The sequence below is a fragment of the Carassius auratus genome, chromosome 32, assembly GCF_003368295.1.
Source record: "Carassius auratus strain Wakin chromosome 32, ASM336829v1, whole genome shotgun sequence".
Classification (NCBI taxonomy): Eukaryota; Metazoa; Chordata; class Actinopteri; order Cypriniformes; family Cyprinidae; genus Carassius; species Carassius auratus.
In genome coordinates this window covers 20,708,622-20,733,304 of record NC_039274.1, presented here as the reverse complement: position 1 = coordinate 20,733,304, position 24,683 = coordinate 20,708,622, and the positions used below count along the sequence as shown (strand labels likewise).

Genomic DNA, 24,683 nt, shown 5'->3' with positions numbered 1-24,683 from the left:
GCGACAAACTCACTTACATTTAAACATAGAATATTTAATTTATTAACCAAACAAATATAAAATCCTCATGCTGGGACTGTGCAAATTTTTTTTAGCCGATTTTCATGTGCATCTCGTCAGTAAAGCCGCTCCTATGATTAGTAGTAAATCACCAGCACATGGTTTCAGTTGGAGCAGCATTTGTTACACAGAGCTGTTGATTGTGTATGAAAGTCACATTCTATTTTTTAGAAAAGCCTTACATCATGATATAGGCCTAATATAAAATAAAAAATAACTTACATAAAGTTTAAATATAAAACACTGAATATCAGCAAACACGGTGGAACCAAATAAATAAAAAAATCAATTGTTAAAAAAGCTTCCAAAATCATCTTAGAAGAACAGCAAAAGTATATATTTATTTATGTATTTTATAGTGTATTAATACCAATTTCATACAGTTCTATAACTTCTATTACTGAAGAAGTCAATTAATGATTGTTAAATCTGAACTAAAATGACCTAGTGATTGACTTGCCTGTTCCACAGTATGTGGACACTAGTATGCAGCAATAAATTAGTTGTTCCCGTTAGTGGAAATGTTATTTTACATGTAAAGGGATGTTCACATATGTAATTGTCCATCATCTACTACATGGAAAGAAAAAAAAACTTCACTCAGTCAGACATTTTTAATTTCACAATTAATTGCAACGGAACAGCAGGTAACACGCTGAATTCATGAAATTCTGAAGTAGAAATACTAAAGTAGTGTTTTCTTGTAAAAAATTACTCAATTCAAGACTGCACGATTATGACAAAAATTATAATTGTCAATTATCCCCTTGAAATTGTAATTGCGATTATTACGATTATTACAATTTACACTGAATTATGTTTTTTTTTTTTTTTTTTTTTTTTTTTACTATTGTTTGATGTATATTTATATGAAAATAAACAAGCTGAAAACACTAACTGAAAAACTTTGTGCTTTTCTGTAGTATTAAGCCTCAAATGTCAACTAAACATGGGATTGGTTTCTTCTAAAATTAGAATTAAAACTATGGAAAACCCTAAAGATAACATGTAGAAAGAATAAACGCATCTTAAGCACACAGAATAACATAAGTGGACTTTAAAACGATTAATTGCCAGTTTGAATGATAACATAATTGTGGCATCCTTAATTGTAATCACGATTAGAAAAATTCTAATAATTGTGCAGCCCTAACTCGAATAAACTTTTTTTTTACAGTGTATTTTCATTTTCAGTTTTATTTTCGGTGAGGCAACGTGAATGACATGTTGGTAATGAAGCAAAGATGACACAAATTCAGCTTTATGCAAGTACACCCCAATGGGAATGTAAACTTTGAACTTCATGCAACAGCAGTCAAGTAGGAACAGCAAGTTGCAACCCAGAGTAAAGCTATACTTATTTAATCGCTGTCAGTGGCGACATCCCTTTGATTCACCTTCCCCAAAAATTCTGTAATGTGTTGTTTTGTTTTTGTAAAAAGTATTAATAATGAAGTTATAGAATATTGCTAATGAATTTTTGCACATCCGTGCCGAATCATCTGCAATGCTTCTGTGAAGCCTTTGCTTCTTGCTGCTGGTGTTCCTCTCTCAGGCATCCATTTTCTCAGCTACGAGGAATGCAGGTCGCCACTCTCACTCAGCTCAGGGGCCTTCCCTCTTCCCCTCCAGCCTCCCACAGGCCCGTAAACAATACTGGGCATGAGCCCAAGCTAACCAGCTGCATGGACGAAGCTAAATGAGCCTGGATGGGGGATGGGCAGACACAACCGAGCCATGTTGAAAGAATGGTGCTAAACACCTGCTGTGCAGAAGCCAATCCACAAACCAACTATACTTTTAATGCAGATTCAGAAGGTGCAGTGCAAGGAAATGCTCACTGTGGCTGTTTTATTTTGGCATAATTTTGTTTTATGCAGATTTATTTTTATGCAGCAGACAAATTGTTGTGTCGGATCTTGCGGCATGAGCATTGAATTTGACTTGACTTAAAAACCACATTGTTCATTTCCATTCCATTCTGTAGAACTGTTCAACCGTTTTTCATTCTTAAACCGCCAGCCTTCAAGTTTAAAAGCATTTATATAACTATCAAATTCAGAGAACCAAAAGGACATATAAAGGCATGCTGATGGACAACATACTCTTTTAGTGCATGAAATAAGCTTAGGCTGGGTTGATCAGCGTAGGTCATCTGTTATCTTGGAAAGCGTAGAAGCAGTTAAGTAAAGCTGACAGATCACTGCCTCAAAACCCCAGTCCAGCTGCTATCAGAGCAGAACAGTAGAATTCAGCCGTGGTTTGGTTTAACTGACTCTTTGCTTCATGTTTTTGTGCAAGGCAGTTCCACACTAAAGTCTGTTTGACATCAGAGTTGGATTTTTGGTTTTGTGTGAATGCTATTTAGAATGATGTATAGATGGGAACCTTTGATGTTCACTCAATTTTGGAAAAACGCTGGTCTTCATGCAGCGGAAAACCCACTAGAGAGCACATTTACTGCTACCAATGAGTAGATTCCGTAGAAAATTGTTATAGGGAGTGTGTTTTAAAACTGGGGTCAAAATTTTTTTACATTTTTTTTTTTTTTATATGCATTATTTGTCAACTTGAGATTTGAATGAAATACTTAATGATTTTTATTTTATGTTACGAACATTCAGCAACTTTTTCATTCTGCTTTGTAAAGACTGTCCAGTAATTATTAGATTAATTGCAATTATCTTATTTCTAATTGACAATTTTGAAGCAAATAATTTAATTCTGGTAACAGTTGATTAATTTCATCTTTTTATAATATAATGCTCAATATTAAGAGTTTTCATACATAAAAATATATAGCCTAGTTTAATATTTTAGCAAGTGGGTCCATCTTTTTTTTGGATTGTTGGCAACAAAACATTTGAGAAGTACTCATCGAGGATATTGTTAATGTTAAAAAATGAAAGCACACTTAAACATTTCAATGGGTTTTTACAGTAACTTTAAGTTACTGTAATTAATGTTTACAGTAAGGAGGGGCGATATATCGCATGCGATTGTCACTAGCATTTAGTCAGTAAAGCCGGTTCCCTGATTGCCGCTAAATCGCCATCACCTGCTTTCAAATGGAGCACCATTTAATAGACAGAACCGTAGATCACTGACTACACAATATCACGTTCATTTTCGCAGATGAATCGCCTTGGATAATGAACGCGATATTGCGTAGCTTGTCAGTGATCTATCGCTCTGTCTATTAAATGGCGCTCCATTTGAAAGCAGGTGATGGTGATTTAGCGGTAATCATGGAACCGGCTTTACTGAAGAAATGCACATGACAATCGCATGCGATATATTGCCCATCCCTAGTTTACAGTAGCAAATTGTATTTGATTTACAGTTGTACTGTACTGTTTAAAGTAAAGTCCAATTCATTAATATACTACTTTAATTTATTATTTTAATATAGATTTCATTTGATTTTATATATTTTTTATGTACTACTGGCATTCATTTAAAACAGACACAATAATTACAAAATATCAAACTCTTTATTTAAAATATTTCATGTATAACACAGTCTTCCAATGCAGGACCAGTTCATCTTCACCATTTCTCCTGTCTTAGGATATTTTGCAGTGCATTATGTTGAATTCTCTGGATTTATCCTCACAAAGAATCTTTAGGCAACAGAAGCATAATGGGAAAAGAAATACATAGCCGTCTGCAAAACCCATGCTGCTCCAAAACGTGACCATCACTTTCGCTCTCCATCCACTTTGTTAGTGACAGAAATGTGTTCCCTGAATAGCAAGAAGTAGAAATGACACACTTTTAAAAGGTAAACCTCATATAGAATACACAAAACAATACTTATTTGTTCTCTTACCTGAATTATCAGTCGCAGCGTGGTTGGCATGCTCATGTCTTTATTGATGCTTCATTGCAGTTGCCTTTAAAACACAAATACCAAAAAATGCAGCAAAACTTAAATTCAATTAAAAACTAAACCTAATTCTAAAACTATAATGCAGCTAACCATAAAACTATCTTAACCTAGCTAACATATGGATTTATTTTCTCAATAGGCTATTGGCCAACATTAACTTACACCTTAACAAATATTCACGTTAGTTAACTTAATGTTAATATAAGATAAGCGTTGCTCATTAAAAACAAATTTTAATTCGGTATGTTAATTCAATAAGCTGACAAAGTCTTTGAAAGGACAGCACAGTTTACCGTGGTAAAGTTCCCTATATATTTCTGACGTACAGTAGTACTCCAAGCGCTCACGCTGTTTCTGACACAAAGCATTACAAGCGATGTAACACGTCCAGTATAGTCTGTCCCAAGCTGTTGTGGCATTGTAAACATGGTGCACGACACATCTTGTCAATCCAAATGTAAGAAATTAGGAAAATAAAACAACCTCAATGGAATAGTGCCACAGAGCACTATGGCAAATACAGTAGTATACAACAATTTAAAAGAAATACAGTAACTCACTGCATGTGGAGTTTGACATAAGAGAAAATTCCCATGATGCAAAGAGTATTAGTTATTTACTGTAAAGGGAATTTGCAGTATTATACTGGGTTAAATACAGTAAATAACATTTACAGAATGTAATTTAATAAATTACAGAAACTGCGTATTTTTTGACTGCGTATAATTTACGTCTGATTGTTTGCCTTAAAGCAGCTTCCATTCTTTGTATTGATTCTTTTTCAAACTCAAATTTGGACCAAAGTAATGAAACCAAGTGGGAAAACTGCTTGAGATGTTTACTTCGAGCTGCATAGCTTTCCAGTTGAGATTGATGGGTCAAGAACGTTACAGAGCCCATCATGCGTGCGTGCTGATTGCCTGTTTATTAGGCTCCATCGATTCCATCTCAACGGTTCACCCACAGGCACTGCTATCATTCTCAGATTGATCCTGGCTGTTTTGTGTTTGGAGTCATAAAAAGCAATTGTATTATTCCCCCCTATTATTTTTTTTAAGGATGTCTTCTGGGAATGCAGAATCTGTCCTTATAGCAACAGGCGAATAAGCCAGATATAGCAGCTGTAGCAGCTCTTCTTCTGCCTGCGGAAAATGTCTTCATCATTTATAAAAATGACTTCCATATTTGCGGCTCTAACGGAAGGCTAAGCACCAGTGAACTGGATACAGGGGAGGGGCGATTATTGTTTTTTAATTAGGCAAGAATAAATCTCTGCTGTTGTCGGCTCCCAGCTTTTGATATAGCAGTGCTGATTATTTAGCCAAAAGCTGTAAACAGGAATGCAGAAACACGGTTTTCTCTTACTTGGAAGGGTGATACAATCTTATCTCGTTGTTTGTAAAGATGTCAACGAAAGACCTCGGGATGATTCTCTTTTTAAACCCTGTTTGTTCAGTGCATCTCCACAGATGGCTGAATATTAAGCTGTTTCATCTGGCAACTGCTGTGAAGATTCGTCTCATCTCTTGTAGCCGCTTCTCCATTTTCCAGGCTTAGTGAGGTTATTGGTTTCTCTGTGAGTGAAATAGAGTTGAGCTTTGAACTCTTAAGCATGCATGGCTTCAGCTCGCTTCTGCATTCTTCAGACCTGAGTGTACTTCCACTCTTGTGGAACTGGCTCGCAGTTCGTCCTCTAATATGTGAAAGTGTCCGGTGTGGACTGTCGCTTGCATTGTAAGGGTTTTATGAAGCCTGATAACCTCCTAAGAAAGATAGTATATAATTTACAGTTTTAATTTTTGCGAGTAGAATTACCTTTAAAGTTTGTGATAGACGGCCAGACTGAGCTAATACATTTGATTCATCATTTTCTCATGGTATTGCATTTGATGTAATATCTTCTTAGAAAAACAAGAATTAAAATCAAACCATATTGGATATTTAACTATGCATTCTCATTTCTATGTATTTTTACCTTTTGATTACCTTTTGCTGTCGTCTAATGTAAATGTCTTTACAGATTTTAAAACATGTTTGATTTTCATGCCTTCAGACATAATATTGTTATGATGATGATCTGAACTTTGTGACGTGGTGCATTATCCTGCTGGAAGTAGCCATCAGAAGATGTGTACACTGTAGTCATAAAGAGATGGACATGGTCAGCAACAATGCTCAGGTAGACTGTGGTATTTAAATGATGCTCAGTTGGTACTAAGGGGCCCAAAGTGTGCCAAACACAACGAAATTTGCCTGCTTGAACTCTTTCATTTGATATGGGTGTCTGTCTTTTAAAGTGTTTTCTTAGTTTGGTGTGTTTCCTCCTTAAAATATTTTACTGAAATAATAAATTAAGAAAAAGAAAACTGTGCAAGTAGCTGATGCAGAGTCTCGGTTCATTTTTGTGCTGCACAAAAGGAAACCAGATGGCAGAAAGTGACATCCTATTTTTGTTTAGACTTATTTTACAAAAGCAAAAATATTTGTTTGTATTGTGAATGTACACCAATCAATGCAAACCTTTTACTATTACGATTATCTTTATGACTAAAAGGAGTAGTTGCTTCCACTGTTGGAAGGAAAAAATTCAAGTGATTGCGCTGGTGCCGCATGCATGCACACAGTTAAGCTTTGCTACCTTGACAATGCAGCTTGTTCATTATCATAATAAAATAGTCAGGCAAACATATGAAAATAAAAATTGGAACGTGAGTGAAGTACATAATAAATAATATTTTGGCATTCAAATACATTGTGAATACAAAACATTTGATTTTGTCGAATGTTGGTTTCCGTTTAATTTTAGCCTAAATTGATTTGTTTTGGCTTGTTGCTTGTATTGCTATAACTTATATTTTTAATTCTTGTTCTGTAACGGCTCGCTTTCTCTCGGTCTCTCTCTATCTCTCTCTCTATCTCTCTCAATTCAATTCATATTGCTTTTTTGCCATGACATACAAAGGTACATATTGCCAAAGCATTGTACATAGCAGAATAGAAACAAACAAAACAAAAATACATGCAAAATAAATCCATATACATTACTATAAACATTGATGGTACTTCTCTCTCTCTGTCTCTCTCGCGCGCTCCCTCTCTCTCTGCCCTGTTAAACTTGCATGTGTTTTTCAGTCCTGTCAATGATAAACTTTCACTCTATGATGGTTAAGCTGTGCAATTAATCCGCAAATCACATTCGTCAAGGCCGGGGAGCAGCTGGCCCGTGATTCGTACATCGCGATATCGATGCTTAAACGACACATCGTGCAGCCCTAAGGGGAACTAAAATAGCCTTTGTTTACAATGTTTATTATAATGTTTGTAAACATTTCATGTCAGCATTTAGTCCTATTTCTGCATGAAATAATAAAATGCAACTTATGCGCAACTTTTTTCTCTTTAGAATTTTCAAAAAAAAAAGAATAATAATAATTTATTCATTTAGCATATTTTAATCATGTAGCAAACCTTTTTAAATATTTTGATAAATTACTGAAAAAAAAAAAATATATATATATATATATATGTGACTTTTGAAAATGTTTAACTGATTTATTAATCAGTCAAAATGTGTACGGTTGGTTTACCTGTTAAAATGAATAACCCTAATTTATATAACCGACCGTACAAAAAGTCAATATTTTGAGTCAATATTTTGCAAAAATATTTTCATCAGTTTCTTCAATTTTATTTATGTTATTTCTGTCATTTAATCATTATAAATAATTCCTTGTAAATCAACCACTACTTAGCATTACATAGTTCAGGTAACAGATATGCAGAGAAGAAATTTTGATATGTAGTCAAACATCTTTGACAAAATGACACAGTCTTCCTCACATTGCAGCTTATTTTGGTCAACAACAACCCATTTATACATAAAGACATTGTCTGACTAAAACATACGACTACCAACCACAGTTTGCTTTATTTCATGGGAAATAAATTATTTATGTGAAATCAAATGAAAGTGTTGAAAGTGCTTCCAAAAAAAGAGTATCATTTAAAGATTGAATGTCAACCTTCATGAAAACTTGATCAACTTTGGCAAATCCAGATAATTCATTTTTCCTCAGAAGCCTTAACGGTTTCAAAGTATACTGATAAAAGACACTGTGTACCACTAACTACCAATCAGATTAAAGCATATGAGATCAAGATAGTACATTCCAGATTTATAAGCATACATGCTTTAGATGCTCAGCAAATGTGCTGTGGGCAGCCCACGGGTGTGCCATCTAAGGCTGAGAATGCTAAAGAATACACTCTTTATCAGTATTTTAAGACTTTGTGGGTATTTTCTTCTTTTCTCTTTCTCTTTTCTATCTTGTCTTAGGCTATGTTGGTGTTTTTCAAGAGTATTCAAAGCATCTGTGCTTAACAAAGATGACTGACGTTTGGGCAAGATTTATAAATCACATTGAATTCTCATCTCAGGAAAAGATTAGGATGAAGAACTGGAATTTTTTATTTAATCTGAGGGTCTCATTTTTTCCTACCCTTCTCTGTATACATATGACAGTTGTTTTCTGCCAAAGATCTGCTGGCAGTACAGCTGGTTTGTGGCACTTGGCATCAAAACCATTTGGACGTTTTTTCCATTTACATTCTAAAGGCTCATGTGTCAGTATCGACGGTCTGTGCCGATGTGCTCCTCATTATTGGTCACTATTAAAAGTCTTGAACATGCTCACTGATGTACAGTAGAGGTAATCACTTGTTGAATGTGGAATGGCAGATATTAGGGCTGTAAGTAGATTTGAACGGCCTGTAGTGTGTTTGACATGTCTTTGTGTATTCTGGGAGAGCTGACAGCTGGATGTTTGCTCGTCTGTTGCGAGTCACAAATAATCATAAATCAGCAGGCGGTTTGAGATGACATGAGCTTCTCTCGCTGGTGTGATGTTTCATGCATGAGGTAAAAACTGTCATGGAGCTTCTGAACCTTTTAGCATCTCAATCACAAGTGATAACAGATCATTAGGCACAACTCAAGTGCTGTACTATTTTTCACATGATCCTCCTCCTCCTAATGAGTCATTCATTTAGATCACGAATTGTGAACCAAATAGAGAAGTTTTTTGGCGCATCTTCTCAGTTAACAACGGCTCTGTGTAGTAACAGCTGCTCTATGTGAAATCACGCACCTGAGGGAATTAACCGCTGATTAGAGAACCGGCTTTACTGACGAGATGCGCATTAACGATCGGCCGATCGTGATCGGAGCACCCCTAATTTTTTCCAAACTTATCAAAATAATTATTAGATGTTGATCAATTGGATTTTACCAATGCAAATAGCTATGTAGAACCACACTGGCCGATACTGATTAACCAAACCGATAGTGAACGAAAACTAAAATAGTTTAAAAAAAGAAGTACTGAACCATACTTTGTAAATGAATACAAATATTAATAATAAATATTAATAGTTTTACAGCCTAGAGTGAAGTCATTATTTACATAATTATTTGGGACTAATGTAATTTAATAGAAAACTGTGAGTGGCGATCTATGGCGCAGCAGAATTTCATTTGGTTTGAATCAACATATCAGCAGCTGGGTTTCCATCGCCCTGCTCTTAGGCACATTTTGAAGTATCGAGAGATGGAAACACGTAATTTCGAATAAAAATTGCTTAATTCACACAATTTGTTTTGGCTTGCTTTAGCTGGTTTTTGACTTGAGAGAGAAAAAGGGTTCATACGAATAATGGGAGATGGAAATGCATTTTACCAATAAATTCCTCCAACCACATAAAAAAAGTTGTGTGACTTTGTGCTAAGGGATGGTAAATCCTGACTAACCAGCAGACCGATCTTGATGCTTTTATATGGTCGTCCAGAAGTACCAGAGCAAAAACTATCATCAAAGTATTTCTTATTTAATTGCCTTCCAGAACTGTTAAACGACTGCGTTCCCAAACAGAAGCATCCAATGACTGCATTCATTGTGTTTTGTCTGCTCCTTCTGATGTGCAAGTGATTAATTATATAGGAAAATGTTTATATTCAGTAGCTTCTCCTACTTTTCTTAGTGATATATTGTGCCAGTTTATCAAGAAGAGACTATTTTGTTCTCTTTGACTCGTTGGATGGAAACGTATTTCTTATTCACCAATATTTTGTGCGATATTCCAATTTTGTGCACAAGTTAAATTTGCAACTTTGGAAGGAAACCCAGCTAATGTGAAACAAATACATTAATGTGACCAGCTGGATATAAACAAATGCACATAGATAAGGTGACAATCATGATATTAAACTTTTGGGTTGGACTTGCGTGTGTTTTGGTCACATTGTTTTAACTGCTTGAGGTAATACTAATATTCCCGTCAGCCTAGAAAGCACATGGCTGATCTTTCTCTACTAATTCAACATCTAGTCAGTTACATAGTAATGATATGAAAACATGCACTATAGTATACTGTCTGCACACTGTTTAGTTGTCCCGCTCTGAGCAGCACGCAGTGTCACGTGTCAAAACAAACAGCATGAGTCTTCAATGCTCCTGCCTCAGCCGCTCCAGCAACGGACGCAACCTGGAAAAACTAACAGCATGGGTTTTTGCGATAGCTAATAGTTCCAGCAATCAACTGTCGGTGCCAATGAATCTGCCTCTGATCATAATAATAATAGTGCATGACCTCAGAGACAGTTTAAGTAGGAGACAGATCACTTTTGTTGCCATGTGAATCAGCATGCCATATACATTCCAGTCTATTTCTGTCTGTTTACCTGGCTGGCCACTCGTGGCCCCTGAATGCAGGTATGGTCAATTAGAGTGCCTGACCACACAGCTAAAGGCCCTTAATTGAATAAACAAGCCTGTGTTCACACAGTGAGCATGTTGTGTGTGTCCCGTTCCCCTGGAGTGAGGCTTAAGTAGCTCAAAGCATCCCTGGCTCTTAATGAGCTCCACCGTTCTATAACAACCGCTATAACAGCCTTTATAAAATAGAGTCCACCTTAAGGGCATGTGAAGATATTCTCCAAGTGTCATTTGAGATCCACCATCTTTTATCTTCCCTGTTTTGTCTCTCTCTTGCTGTTTTTCTTCAGATGGAGTCTCCGGTCTCCACCCCGGCCCCTCCGCCGCTTCACCTGCTCGCCTCTATGGGAAACAGTGACATCGCTTCACCTTGTGAGCAGCTTATGGTGCGAACACGCTCGGTGGCTGTCAACACATCTGACGTGGCCCTGTCCACTGAGCCAGAGTGTCTGGGACCCTGTGAGCCGGGCACCAGCGTCAACCTGGAGGGCATTGTGTGGCAAGAAACTGAGGACGGTAAGAAAACATACCGTAGAGCCTGTGATGTACAAATGTTCAAAAGCCAGGCTTTTGATTGAATCTGTGAAACAATCTGGCCCTCACTGTAGTTTATTCTGGCCAGTAGCCACCGTGGTTCAGAGGAAGAGGCAGTCTGATTGATGTGTAAAGCAGCCAAGCTGGTTTGTGTTGTTTACACCACAATAATCTGAACAACAGCGACAATTAAAAAATACATAGTGGCCACGATTGGTTGTAAAGAAAATTTGAATAGATCTGAATTTGTGTCCCTCCAGAAATATTAAGACATAATTCAAAATACTGTGTTTCTGCTCATGGATATCTAGTTCACTTTAACAAAATTCTGGTTACTAATATGCCACGGTGATTAGTTGTTCCTCTGAGCTCACTGTATCAACAAAGAACCAGTGTTTCCAAGTGGAATGATAAAAACACATCAATCATATTTTGTATGCATACAAGCAAGTAACTTTGTTGGCACAATGTTTGAGAAGGGAAAGGTAGCAGTATTTAAAAATCGGAAAAAAAAAAACTGAATAAGGTCAAAGATTCATAGAACTGTATACACCATATTTTCTGTGCACAATTTAAATGTTCATTAGTTTATATGGATTGGATAAGTTTAGCAATTAAATAAAAAATTTAAGCAATGAAGGAACCAATTAAGAGTAGCAAAAACTGAAACTTTGTTGATTCCTGAACAGAAGTAGATATTTAAAGGTTTCTATTTGTCGGCCTCCAGCAAGTGTTTCTGATGGAAAGTAAGAGTGTGTATCTGCTTCCATGTTGTTCAGCTTTCACTTGTTTCAGCAGCATTTGACCAACAGGTATGAGAAACAAGCAATCAGAATAACATCTTAGTAAAAAAAAAAAAAAAAAAAAAAATTATCATTATACTTCAAATATATAAAAGGGCTGAAAATGAAAAATAAGGTTGTAGATCGAGATCTGAATCGTATTTAATTGATATAACTATTTAAATTATAATAATTATTGTATTTAAATAAATACGCTTGTAAAGCTTGCCTGCTCTGTTAGAGTCCTTATAAGAGTAATCATTACTGTACACAAATACCACAATAATTTGTTCCTGTCCTCATTTACATATTAGTCTCTTCCTGAATTTCCCCCCAGGGATTAATAAAGTATATCTATCCTATATATCTTAGTTGAAAACACCTGCTTCTTAATGATTCCAGCCCTTTGTTATGTTAACAGCTTCTTAACCAGAGCACTACATGGTGCTTTATGCTTGCAGATTAATTTATTCAAACTGGATTTGTCCAGATTCTGTAGGTCCGATTTTTTTTCTTCATCGCATCTAAATCACAGCCCACTGCAGAAACATCAGTGTGTTCTACTCTCCACATCCTCGGTCATGATTGTCGTGCATGAAAAGACAAAAAAATCTCCCTCAAATCCCTAAATGAGAGCAGATCTAGGCATTGGAGTATGTGCCGCCCACACTCTTCCTGCTGCCATCCTCTCAGTGCCGCCACAGAAAGGGCTGCCTCATCAGCATTCAGAGCGCATTGGCTGTCTAAGTGTTTTCTATTCCTCTTGCCATGGGCACAGTGTGTCTGATTCACCCTGCTCCTCTGTGGCCACTCTTGTGTGTGTGTGTTTCTGACATGGAGAGGGATGGGTCAAGATGGAGACAAAAACAGGGCCATTAGTGTGGCCATTCACAGCCCTGCCCAACCAGTGCCACACTTCCACAAAATCAGCTCAATCTTTCTGCAGGATGGGTCCCAAACACAGGGCTCCAATTCATTTTTTTAAAGAGGGAACCATTGGTGTGCAGGTGTTATCCACACCCTCTCTCGCTCTCTTTGGGATGGTTTCACTGGTGTACATCTCTCCTTTTGATGTGTTATTTTTTTTTCTCATCGGGGTGTTGGGCAGATCTGTATCGTGGTGACATTTTGTGTGGGTGGAAAGTAGAGCAGCAAGATCCCGTGGCAGGGAACACATCTCTCAACCACTTTGAAATCTTTTCACTGTGCTGCACTCTCTTAAAGATGTTGCATACAGTCCACCCACACTTCTCATAAGGATGACTTCCTAAGTCCTAACTTTATTTTGGTCTTGAATCTTTAATGCGAATGTGATCTGCCTCACCACAGAGTTTCGATCAAACACGCCTAATGATGAAGGTTTCAGTGTTTGGTAAAAGTTACAAGTGTGTTAGACTTAACTTTGCAGGTTGGTAGATCTGTATTTTTGCGTTCAAGTACTCCCGAGTCGGGAAGTCGTAATTATGATGGCAGGTGCGTTCTAATAACTTAGATCAGAGCCAGATGGTGATGTTCTTTTTCTGCATAAAAAAAAGTGTTTGAAATAATGAATCAAAAAATGTGTAACAGGTGTGTTATATGTAAATATATCAGGTGCTGTAAATATAATCGATTACAGATGTGCGAATGTATTCTATTATAGTTATGTAATACAGTGGTGTTTTATACATGTTACTTTGTTTTATTTTAAATGAAAAAATAATTACTTTTAGCAAATTTAACTTAACTTATAATAGTGTGTTACGTGTAGGACAGTTCAAACAATAAATGCTAAAGCATTACTTTGGAAAATATATATAAGTAGGGAGGAATGAAATTCTCCAGAATCTCCAGCTTTGTTCAAAATCCATTTTCTATGTAGGCAATAGGCAGGCATGTTCAGCTCTAATTCAATTGAATAGAAGATTGCAAGATCGTATTTCTATAGAATATTATGAATCCGTAATAAAATCGGACAACAATGGGATTATAGATTTATCCTCTTTAGCTCATATCACATTTTTAGTTCGTACATTTCAGGTTCTAGATTAAATAAACCATCAATGGATATTTGCTGGACTTCTATGTATGTAGCAGGTATACTGAGTATTGTGTTCTCTTATTCATTGATCTGTAAGTGATCGATCTTCTCCTCATACTGTTTCTGGTTTGATTTTATCGTGTTGCTAAGCTAAGAACCCGGTAGTCTAATAAAATTCAACAAGATCTTTGTATCTCTTTAATCTCTAGTCTACATAATAATTATGAAAAAATTATTAAATTTTTTATTCAATTTATAAAGATGCTGTAAATATATTGTATTATAGTTGTACATTACATGCCACTTAGTTTGATTTAAAATCACTGAATTGAATGATTTGTCTCATCCACTAAGGATGCATGCAGTGCGACCTAAAAACAAGCTATCTTGTAGGGGAGCATAATTTAGAGTGGCATTTGTGTCAGGAGAGCACCTAGTAAAACAACAAATGTTGCCTAGGAAGCTTGCTGAGCTTTCGAACAGAGCATCCATCTTTCATGACTTATTGCAGATCAAGTTGTTGCTGAGCCACAGTGTCCTCTCCTGACTTCCTCAAATCAACAGTGGAGTGCTTTATTTCAGCCAAAAGCCCAGTGTGGAAATCTTATCCAGTGTACTGCAACCTTTTATTTGTGGATGGACATATCAACTTGCTCATGTTTTTCAGCCCAGTGTGTGAATCCCTGAAATGGCAGGAGGTTAAGGGCAGACAGCTCTCAGTTCGTGATGAAACAATCAGAGGCAGATTGGAGCTATATTTCTAGGCATCACTCTGACACAAATCCCCTCTGCAGGACGCTGGAAGCAGACTAGGGTTGTGTTGGTGTGGGATCCACTCACAAGCCATGCATGCTGATGACTCCAAATGTCAGCCCTAAATCTTCTGAAAGTTTATTGCTCTTGAAGTAGAGCCCAGAAAGCCCTCACCCACAGACTAGGAAGGGCTCAGTGCCAGCAAACACAATCGTGCCAAACAGCATGGCTCATATGCCAGTATCCTGATTCAGCCCTCTTTACAGGGCCACCTCAACAAGCTTATGGATCAAAGTGCTAATTTATTGCCGGAATTACATTTTGGTTTAAGTAAAAATTAGCTGATTTCATCGTTACCTTTTCTCTTTGAATTTGAGTAATTGGCTATTCCTGGATTTCACCGTGGGGTCAATAAAGAGGATGTATCTTATATAAAACTGAATCAGACCTGCCTCCTGATGATTTCAGACTCTTGTTATTTTAAAAAAACCAAGGAAATCTCTGGACAAGTGCAGTTTTTTTCCCCTCTGCTGATGGATTTCCTATCAAAATGGATAAATGTGGATGGCAACTCCCTTGTGTTTAGAATCACACTAGGCTTTAGTTACGTAACATCAGCCATGGACCCCCTTATACTTTTAGTATGAACCGTATGTTATATTTGCAATTGTTTTATCCTTGATGGGATAAAATGATCCTTGATGGGAAAAAAAAACTTAAACCAGCCTAAGATGGTTTGCTGGACTTAACTTGGTTAAGCTGGTCTCCTTGCCTGTCCAGCAAAAAATTAAAAATAAAATAAACTATCATGACAAATCTATGTAGACCTGGTGTAGCCTTTAAACTCCAATAGAGCTTTTTTTAATGGAGTGTGAGAGTGCAGCAGGACAGATGCCAAGCTTCTGTTTTTTCCAATTTGGCTACTGAAGGGCATCAAAGGTGAAACGCTGGCCATTTAGCCTCATTTAGCCTGGGTTCAGACAGGTGGCCGGAGAACCGCTAATGACAGCAAGTGAAAGGGGCCCCTGCTAATGGGCTCTTCGACTGACTTGGACTGACATTTTTCAAAGGAATGTTAATGAATTTAGCTTTCACATATGGATGTCCACACTATGATGTTTAGTGGAAAACAAGATTCATTATTTATGTATTATTTATTTATTTAATTAAAAGAAAATACTCCTAAAAAGATACTATTCTGCAGATTTTTTTTTTTTTTTTACATTTAATTAATTTTTTTTAAATTTAGTGTACTAAGTAGTGTATTTAAGTATCAGTATACTTATAACAATTGAAATCATAGTTTAATCTCAAATTTATAAGCCATGTCAAGGTTAAACAACATTATTCCGCCATGGCCTATTAAGGGCATGTAATTGTAATGTGTTATTGATTTGGCCTGCTATTATGGTAGTGCAAAATCAGAGAAATATCCAGCCTCTGTAGAAAAATCACTCAGAATCACTGCCAGACACAAGCATTTTAATTTGCTTCAGCTGTTTTCACACAATTGCTAAACCATTTACAGAGCACTGCAAAGTCAGATGGAGGACGCCATCAAACAATTTTCTTCCAGAAACAACACACTTGGCTCCTTACAGCTTTTAGGTGGTGTAATCATGAAGTGCAGAGTAAAAATAGCAGGTCTGTTTTGACAGTGCTGGCCTTAGAAAACTTCCATTTGCACTATTTAAATGTGAATTGTGGTTTCTGCCAGGACTGTGTGTGGAATATTGGTAATGTGGGGGAGAAGCAACCAGATTAATCAGAAAACCGACATTATAACTCTGCAGTATTACTGAGTCTCTGTATAGATAACAGAGATATTCTTGCATCACATTAAGTGTCCTCTTTATGTTTTACAGGTATGCTGGTGGTCAATGTTACTTGGCGGAACAAAACGTATGTTGGAACACTTTTGGATTGTACCCGTCATGACTGGGCTCCTCCAAGGTACGTGAAGTGTTTTAACATTTCAAATCAAGAAAATCTAATATTCCTCCCTAGAATACGAGTCTCTGCTTGTCAGCGCCCTTTCCTTCGTACCACATCAGTACTCCCTCTGGACTAGCAGTAAGCCAGGTGTATCCCATCATAAACCTTAGGGATGAGGCACAATATTAAAAACATACACATCACCAAGCCTTTCAGGTGATAAGAATAGAATCCCACCTCGGACTGGATGCATGAATCTAAATAGTATTTGTTTATATAATTGAATAGTTTGAATATCATTTTCTTAGTGATTTTGGAAAAAGTACAAATCTAAATGTTGCACCTATTTGGTCTTTTAATTGTTGAAATTGGAAAAGTATCATTAGCAATTTTTATGAGGTTAAAATGCTTAATATATATATATATATATATATATCTTTACCAAATTTCATCTGATTCATCTTTTTAGACACTTGATAGCCTTTAATTTAATCGGTGCCATTGTACCAAATTATTATTATTGCCATTGTTGTGAAGATCTTATAAATAATCTTTATTTTTCTTTAAGGTTCTGTGAGTCTCCCACAAGTGACCTAGAAATGAGAAACGGACGTGGCCGTGGTAAAAGAATGCGGCCCAATAGCAACACCCCAGTCAATGAGAACAGCAATTCATCTGATAATAAGGGCAGCAACAACAGCAAGACCAGAGCAAGTTCCAACAACAAGGGTCGGCGTGTAAGCCAAAACTCCTCTGAGCACAGGACTCCGCCCAATAGTAACACAGAGGACATAAAAGCCAGTCCCTCTTCAGCCACTAAGCGCAAGAACAAACCTGTATCAGACATGGAGCCCAACTCTAGCTCTGAGGATTCTAAAGGCAACAAGCGTATGCGCACAAATTCAAATGGTGGAGTGACCTCGTGTGCACTCCCAATTCCCATCATCAAAACGGAGTCCCTTCCTCCTCCTTTAGACCGAACCTGTCCCTCACCTGTACTGATTGACTGCCCGCATCCCAATTGTAACAAAAAGTACAAGCACATCAATGGCCTTAAGTACCATCAGGCTCGTGCTCATAATGATGACGATATTAAATTGGACATGGACGGGGACAGCGAATATGGGGAAGAATCCTCTCTTCACCCAGAGCCAGGAAGTTGCAACGGAGCTTCGATTACACAGAAAGGCTCTCTCTCCCCAGCACGTTCTGTCACACCTAAAGGAAGAGGTTTTGATGCTCAGAGTCCATCTCCTTCTCCTGGGAAGTTTGGTTCCAAGGCAAAGAAAAAGAATGGTGATGCTGAAGCAGACATTTGTGGCACACCTATGGAGGGTTGTGATGACGGGCCTTGTGTCACTGCTGACGAGGCTAGCAATGACGGAATGGAGGACAGGAAGTCCAAAAAACCAAGCAGCAATGTCAAGTCTGACAAGCTGTCTCAGAAAAACATGAAGTCTTCCAGACCCATGGCTCCATCCCTTCCTTCTCAGCAGATGTACTCTTTGCAGCCGACATCATTTAGTGGTGGAAGCCCCAACCATCCTCCAGGGATGGCCAACATGTTGCAGGGCATCCCCAAGAGCCCCCAGCTAAAAGGCATTCAGTCTAAGTTGGGTGTAACTGGGGACTCATCGCCAATTAATCCAGCTTTGAGCAGCACCAAGGACAAAAAGAAAAAAGACAAGAAAAAGAAAGATTTGGGCAAGGATGCAGACAGTCCCAAGCTCCCAGGAAAGAGTGGGAAAACTGAAGAGGGGAAAAGCCCATATTCTGAGTCCTCTGACCCAGGAAGCAGGAGTGAGGGTCATCTCAATGGCTCCTCAGACCCTCATCAAAGCCGCCTTGCTAGCATGAAGGCAGAGGCGGATAAGATATACAGCTTCACGGATAATGCTCCCAGTCCATCCATCGGGGTGGCTAGTCGTGTGGATAGCAGTGGACAGCCTCTCACTCCTCTTCATGCCGTCACCCAGAATGGGGCAGATAGCTCCTCGGTAAAGACAAACAGCCCTGCATACTCTGACATATCTGATGCTGGGGAAGATGGTGAAGGCAAAATGGAAGGGGTCAAAGGTAAATCAGAAGATCAGTCAGGCAGGGACGGTGCGAAGAAGGCACTATTTCCCTCTCAGGCATCCTCTAAGGATTCTACGTATTATGCTAGCTATGACAACTACTACTCCCCCAGTTACACCCACTCTAGCCCCGGTAGCGCTACTTCTGGTGGGCCTTTGCCAGACGGGCAAGCTGTGAAACTGAAGAAGGAAGATGAGCAAGAATTGCCAGAGGAGAAGATGAAGGTGGATGTGCAGGATGAGCGAAAAGTTGAGGTCGCTTCAAGTCAGCCACACCAGCAGCAAGCCTCTGTCATACAGCAGCGCTCAAATATGTACATGCAGCCCCTCTATTACAACCAATACTACGTTCCCCCATATGGATACCCAGATCAGGTTTATCACAACCACCTCATGAACACTAATCCAGGCTACAGGCAGCAGTATGAGGAAAGGCAAAGACTCATGTCTGAGCAGCAGAGGTCTGCTGAGAAAAGGCCTGATTCAGGTGTAAAGGACAGGGAGGCCTCTCTGAAGGAGGACTGGAAACAGAAGGGCCCTGTTCCTCCAGGCCTAACAAAAGCCCCAAGCCTTTCAGACCTGGGAAAGCCACAGGCCCCTGGCAAGCAGAGAGACACTTCCTCCGAACCTGCCAAGTCAGTCATCATCCCTAAAGGGGAGGAGGCTAAGCTGCAGCCACAGCAGGCTGAGGGGCTTAAAATGAAGCTCAGTGAAGCTGGCCATCATGGAAAGGATGACTCAAAGGCAAATGTGGAGTCTGCCAGGCTGGGTATGGAGCAAGCCATGTGGTACAGACAGGTGAGGCAAACGTGATTCTTGAACTAAATGACTGCACAGTTTCCAGGCTAGAGGGATAACTCACACAAAGATAAAATTTTTGTCATATTTTACTCACCTTCATGTCATATAGTGACCAGGGACTCTGAGATGGACAAAAACAAGCACAATTAAAGTCTTATGTGAAATGCAAGACAGATCTGGTCTTTGATTTCTATTGTGAGAATGTATGTTAAAATATAAAAACACAGTTTCAAAAAGGTGAGCTTAGCAGTCGTAGCTTAGTGTTTTGAGAGACAGACTTGTAACCCAAAGGTTGCAGGATCCAGTCTCAGATTGTAGGCGGGGGGAGTGAATAGTCAGCACTGTCTTCCAGTCGTGAGACCCTTGAGCAAGGCACTGAAACCCTTCACTTCTCCCCAGGTACTGCAGCAAAAATGTGTTCATGGTGTGTGTGCACGCACTTGGTTGGGTTAAATGTAGAGCACAAATTCTGAGTATGGGACACCATTCGTGGCTATGCGTCACTTCATTTTTTTTTTTCACTTTTTTATTACCTCTCAAAAGCATAACTTTAAGTTCTTTGTTTTCTGTTTCCAGTACCCTGATGGTCAGAGACCGCCAGATGAGGAAAGAGACCGGGAGCGGGACAGAAAAGCCAAAGATGAGAGGCCTAGGCAGAGAGACTGCAGCTCCAAAGAAGATAGTAAAGATGGAACTGATGGTTCATGTTCTCTCAACAATGAGGACCAGAGAAGTGGAGGGAAAGATTCCCGGCCCAGTGCCCATATACCTTTCAGCTCCCCCTTACCACAGCACCAACCCTACCTACATTACATGCATGGATATCCTTTTGGGCAAAGCTACGATCCAGGCCATCCTGGATACAGAGGCATGTCCTCTGTCATGAACTACCCAGGTGAGACAAATAATAAAATCTGAATGATGATATTCATATTCTATTATTAGCAACTAGTAAACTTTGTTGTGTAACGATTGATTTGCACTGTTTGAACAACAAGTACAGAAAGGTACAAAGGATTGCTTAGAAGACACATTTTGAAGGTGCAGTCGTCTTGTAAAATTTAACTTATGTAGCTGAAAGCGTTGGCATTTGTGTACTTGTCTTGCATATAGTATGTTTTGAGCCTTAATGTACATAAAAAGTGCATAATAGTACTTTTATAACGCCAAAAAACAGTATGGTATTCTAATCTATCTTTAGGGTCCTATCTACCAGCGGGATACCCTTTCTCCCCTTACGGCAGTAAAATGGGCAGTGGAGAAGAGGGAGAGAAATCTCGCTCCAGCCCCACAGTTAGCAGCAAGTCGGCTTCAGAGTCCAAAGCCTTGGACATACTACACCAACATGCCAACCAGTACAAGAGCAAATCGCCCACTGTTGCCGAAAAGCCCTCCCATGAAAGGGAGCGAGGAGGAGGTGACCGAGAACGGGAGAGAGAATTAGATCGACCGCGTTCATCTCCTTCCCAACGCATTATGCCACCCCACCACCACCTAGGCTATCCCCTTGTAGCCGGGCAGTATGATCTGTCTTACGCCACAGGTCAGCAGTCTAGTACTCTTTCACATTAACTCGTAAAATAAAGTATGAAAATTCTGAATGTTTTGAGATGATTGTAGGTGAGGCTCACAAAGCCTGCCCAGAATGTCATTTTTATTGGCAAAATCTTGACTTCAATGAGAGAAAATGGCTCCTATAGCTGCTGTAAAAATGTGCCAATTCCACAAAGAAAACTCTGAGAGTAAACAACATCTTCACTGGATGTTCCTTAATTGCAGGCCTTTCATCGTCAGCGATTGTTGCCAGTCAGCAAGCCTCAGCCTCATCCCTGTACCCACCAGCACGGAGGTGAGAATGGTAAGAGAAAACAAAGATCAAGGAAAGCCAGCAGGAGGTTTGGACTGTGGCCAAACAGCGAGGGAATCACATTAATCACAGTGAAAACTGACCACAGTAGTTGGATGTGTATCCCATTTCTGCTTTCATATCATGTGCAATGTAAAAGCTTTTTTTGATACCCAAGCGTACAAAGAGGTCTTTATAATTGTTCCACTTGCTTTGAGGCCCTTCTCTTTAAAGCATAGAACACCATCTGTTTTAGAGCATTATGATTGTTTAAGGCCCCCTAGATTGAGGCTAGCCCTTTTAGCACAGCAGCAATGCTAACACGTCAGAGGCCTATAGTGTCCTCTGGTGGAGAAACATGTAATAACAGCATGGGATTGGACATATTTTTTAATAAATATAATATAGAGTTTTTTATTTATTTATAATTTTACATAAATTATGAATTTTATTAGATTACAATTGCTTATAATATAATTACATTTACAATAATTAACGGTTTATAGATTCAATTTAATAACCAAAACGGATTGACCTTATGTTGTATTCTAACCAGCGCTTTCTTGTGTTTTCTTTCTTTCTTTAGGGAAACCTGATGATATCGCCCTTCTTTACAAATAATCATGTGACTGGATCACATGAGGAGGTATATGGAGTTCATTTAGACATCAGTTGAATGGTGTTTCTATATTTTTAGTTTTTCTGCCGGAATGTGTGGCAGATCGATGTTTTCCTAGTATCTGTACCTCGTACCCCACTACAGACTGTGAGACCAGGTTCAAAGCCATCCTGCCCTGCTCAAAGCCCAGCTGGCCACTGAACTGTGCCTGTGAACTGGTGAGGGATGATTGAAAAAGCAAGGACTGATGCACTCACCCGATGCAGGCTGTGGCCAGACAAGAGGCAAGGACTCGAGGGGACATGAGAACACAAAGACTGAAAATAGTTTTATCACACTGAGATAACTAAAGTTGTTTCCCTTTTTTATTTTAGTTGGCATCCTCACTGAAAAAAAATGAAAAGAAAAAATCAGTTTGACCCACGGTTTTTGAATTGCTGTTCTCTAGATACCACCAGTGAAAGCTGCAGATATTATCAAGCAACTCTTGTCTTTCTGCCAGTGGTTCCTAAACGGTTCTCATCCTCACATGCCACAAGACTGCTGTTTTTTTCTCATGATTTTTATTTTTATTTTCCAAGTCTCTATTCTCTTTCATCAGCATGGTTCCATGTAACGAGAATGACATCAATGTTTTATTTTATGTTTTTTTTTTTTTTTTACTTTTTTCAAAAAAGTTCTGTTCTTGCAAACCAGTAAGTTAAAACCGTACTGCGTTCCGGTAACCATCATGCGGTTTATTAGACATGTTCAGCAGTATCATCCAGCTTCTCATGGACTTGCGAATCCAGAAAACTACCCTCACACATCTGCTTTCAGCAAGACAACTAACTTCCAGATTCATTTGCGATATATTTCAGTGAGCACTGTTCCGTCACAATCCTTCATTAGAAGATCACTGGCTGAGGTCCGTTTACTCCAGGGAATTCTCTTTGATTCCACTTTGTTATCCTTCAACTTGAATCTGAATATCCTCGTTTCCGTCTTGGCTACCTTACTTCATCATGAACAGAATTTCCGATTTATCACTATGGTTCTTCAAATGGATGTTTTTTAATGTGACAAGGTATAGTAAGTTCTTTTAGAGAGACGCTTACGTGCTGGCCATTGTGCTGCAGTTGTTTGGGGTGCGTGACACCAGAGGCCCAGTAGTTTTGTTCTAATTGTTCTGAAGTTCTTGCATGGGGCCGCTCTATCCCTGAACACTTATTGTGGAAGTGTTGTGGTAACTCCAGCGTGTTTTATGAAACCAAGTGAGCGTTTGACCCGAACATGCTTTCATAGCCCATCATGCTCTGTGTATTTCATGTGTCGTTCAGCATGGTGTATTATAGCACTAGAAATGTGACTTTAAACAGTGTCTCCTCAGGCAAAGCAAACTGGTTTTGCACCAAACGCTGTTGATATTCTTGGTTGCACACACTATGTGATGTCTGTATATGATGTACAGAGGAACTGTTTTAAATGCAATCAAGAAACCATCCGATTACGGTGTTGTTTTGTTTCGAAATCTGTCCACTAGGGTGTGTTTTTCTTTTTCTCTTGGGTGTTGTCCTCTGCTTTCTCTTCCATAGCTTTGTACTGGCTTGCCGTCACAATGCTTGCTGGGTTTTGTTTTTTAACACTCACTATGTCCATGAAACTCTTAAATGAGTTTGGAGTCTCTCAATCCAAAATCTCAGCTTGATGCTTTCGGTGGATCTCAGGCGGTTTCCTGGTCGTTCTGCTGCTGATATTGAGTCATATTTTCACACGAAATGATTCGAGCAGGTAGATTTGAACAGGCTCTGCTGGAATGAGAGACGAAAGACAGGTGTTTGGAGGAATGTGATGACTCGTGCACTTCCTCTCATCTGTAAAGTCACGATGAAAAAATCAACAACAGCAGGAAAGCACCGTGGTACACTGAATACTGAGAGAAATAGGCTTTAAGTTACACATCCAATATATTCAGCAATATGTCATTTGATATTAGGTACATTGGGATGTTTGAGTCACACAGATTGTCATGAGTTCAAACCTGAAATGCCCATATGTCATTTAAGAAACAATCTCAGTACTAATCAGGAAAATTGTCACATGCATTTTGTGCTAGTTTCAAATGGTGCTCAGTTGACATGCTTTGATTTGATGTAAAGAGGATGCAGTGCACTATTGCATGCCTTGCATCATTTACACTATGATCTACCACATTTTTTCCTGTTGCGCTTCATCCCAAGTGTTTCTCAAAAGACAATTTGTCACAAAGCATCAGGTCCCGGTACTTAAAGAATGTTTACATTTTTTTTTTTTAATGGCTTTTGTTTGGATTTTTCTTTTTTTTTCTTTTGCTGTATCACCCAATTCCTCTTCTTTCTTGGACCGTTTCTCTTATGTAAAGTGTACAATACCACGTTTCTTTTTTTATACAATACTGTAACTTGCCTTTGTACATTTAGGCAAAAAAATTTAATAAATCTTTTTATGAGACAATCACATCTGTCCTTGCGTGGTTCTCTTCTGTCCTATAATCATAAATTATTTTTATTTTGCTTTTCAATAAAAAAGTTTTTGTCATCTTATTTTATGTTTTTAAAGACCTTTTTGAGGTAAA

The 24,683-nt window shown here is 38.5% G+C and overlaps 1 protein-coding gene across 1 annotated transcript in view; it reads left to right on the top strand.

Annotated features, from left to right (window-relative positions):
- The window catches only part of LOC113051803 (zinc finger protein 609-like), a 49,601-nt gene extending 25,034 nt beyond the window's left edge, over positions 1–24,567 (top strand). Inside the window, exons 3-9 of the mRNA XM_026215900.1 lie at positions 11,013–11,238; positions 16,677–16,764; positions 17,315–19,622; positions 20,202–20,520; positions 20,827–21,168; positions 21,405–21,483; positions 22,058–24,567. Of these exons, the coding sequence (XP_026071685.1) occupies positions 11,013–11,238; positions 16,677–16,764; positions 17,315–19,622; positions 20,202–20,520; positions 20,827–21,168; positions 21,405–21,478 (3,357 nt within the window). The 3' untranslated portion in view covers positions 21,479–21,483; positions 22,058–24,567. The remainder of the gene's footprint in view (positions 1–11,012; positions 11,239–16,676; positions 16,765–17,314; positions 19,623–20,201; positions 20,521–20,826; positions 21,169–21,404; positions 21,484–22,057) is intronic.
- Positions 24,568–24,683: the final 116 nt, after the last annotated feature.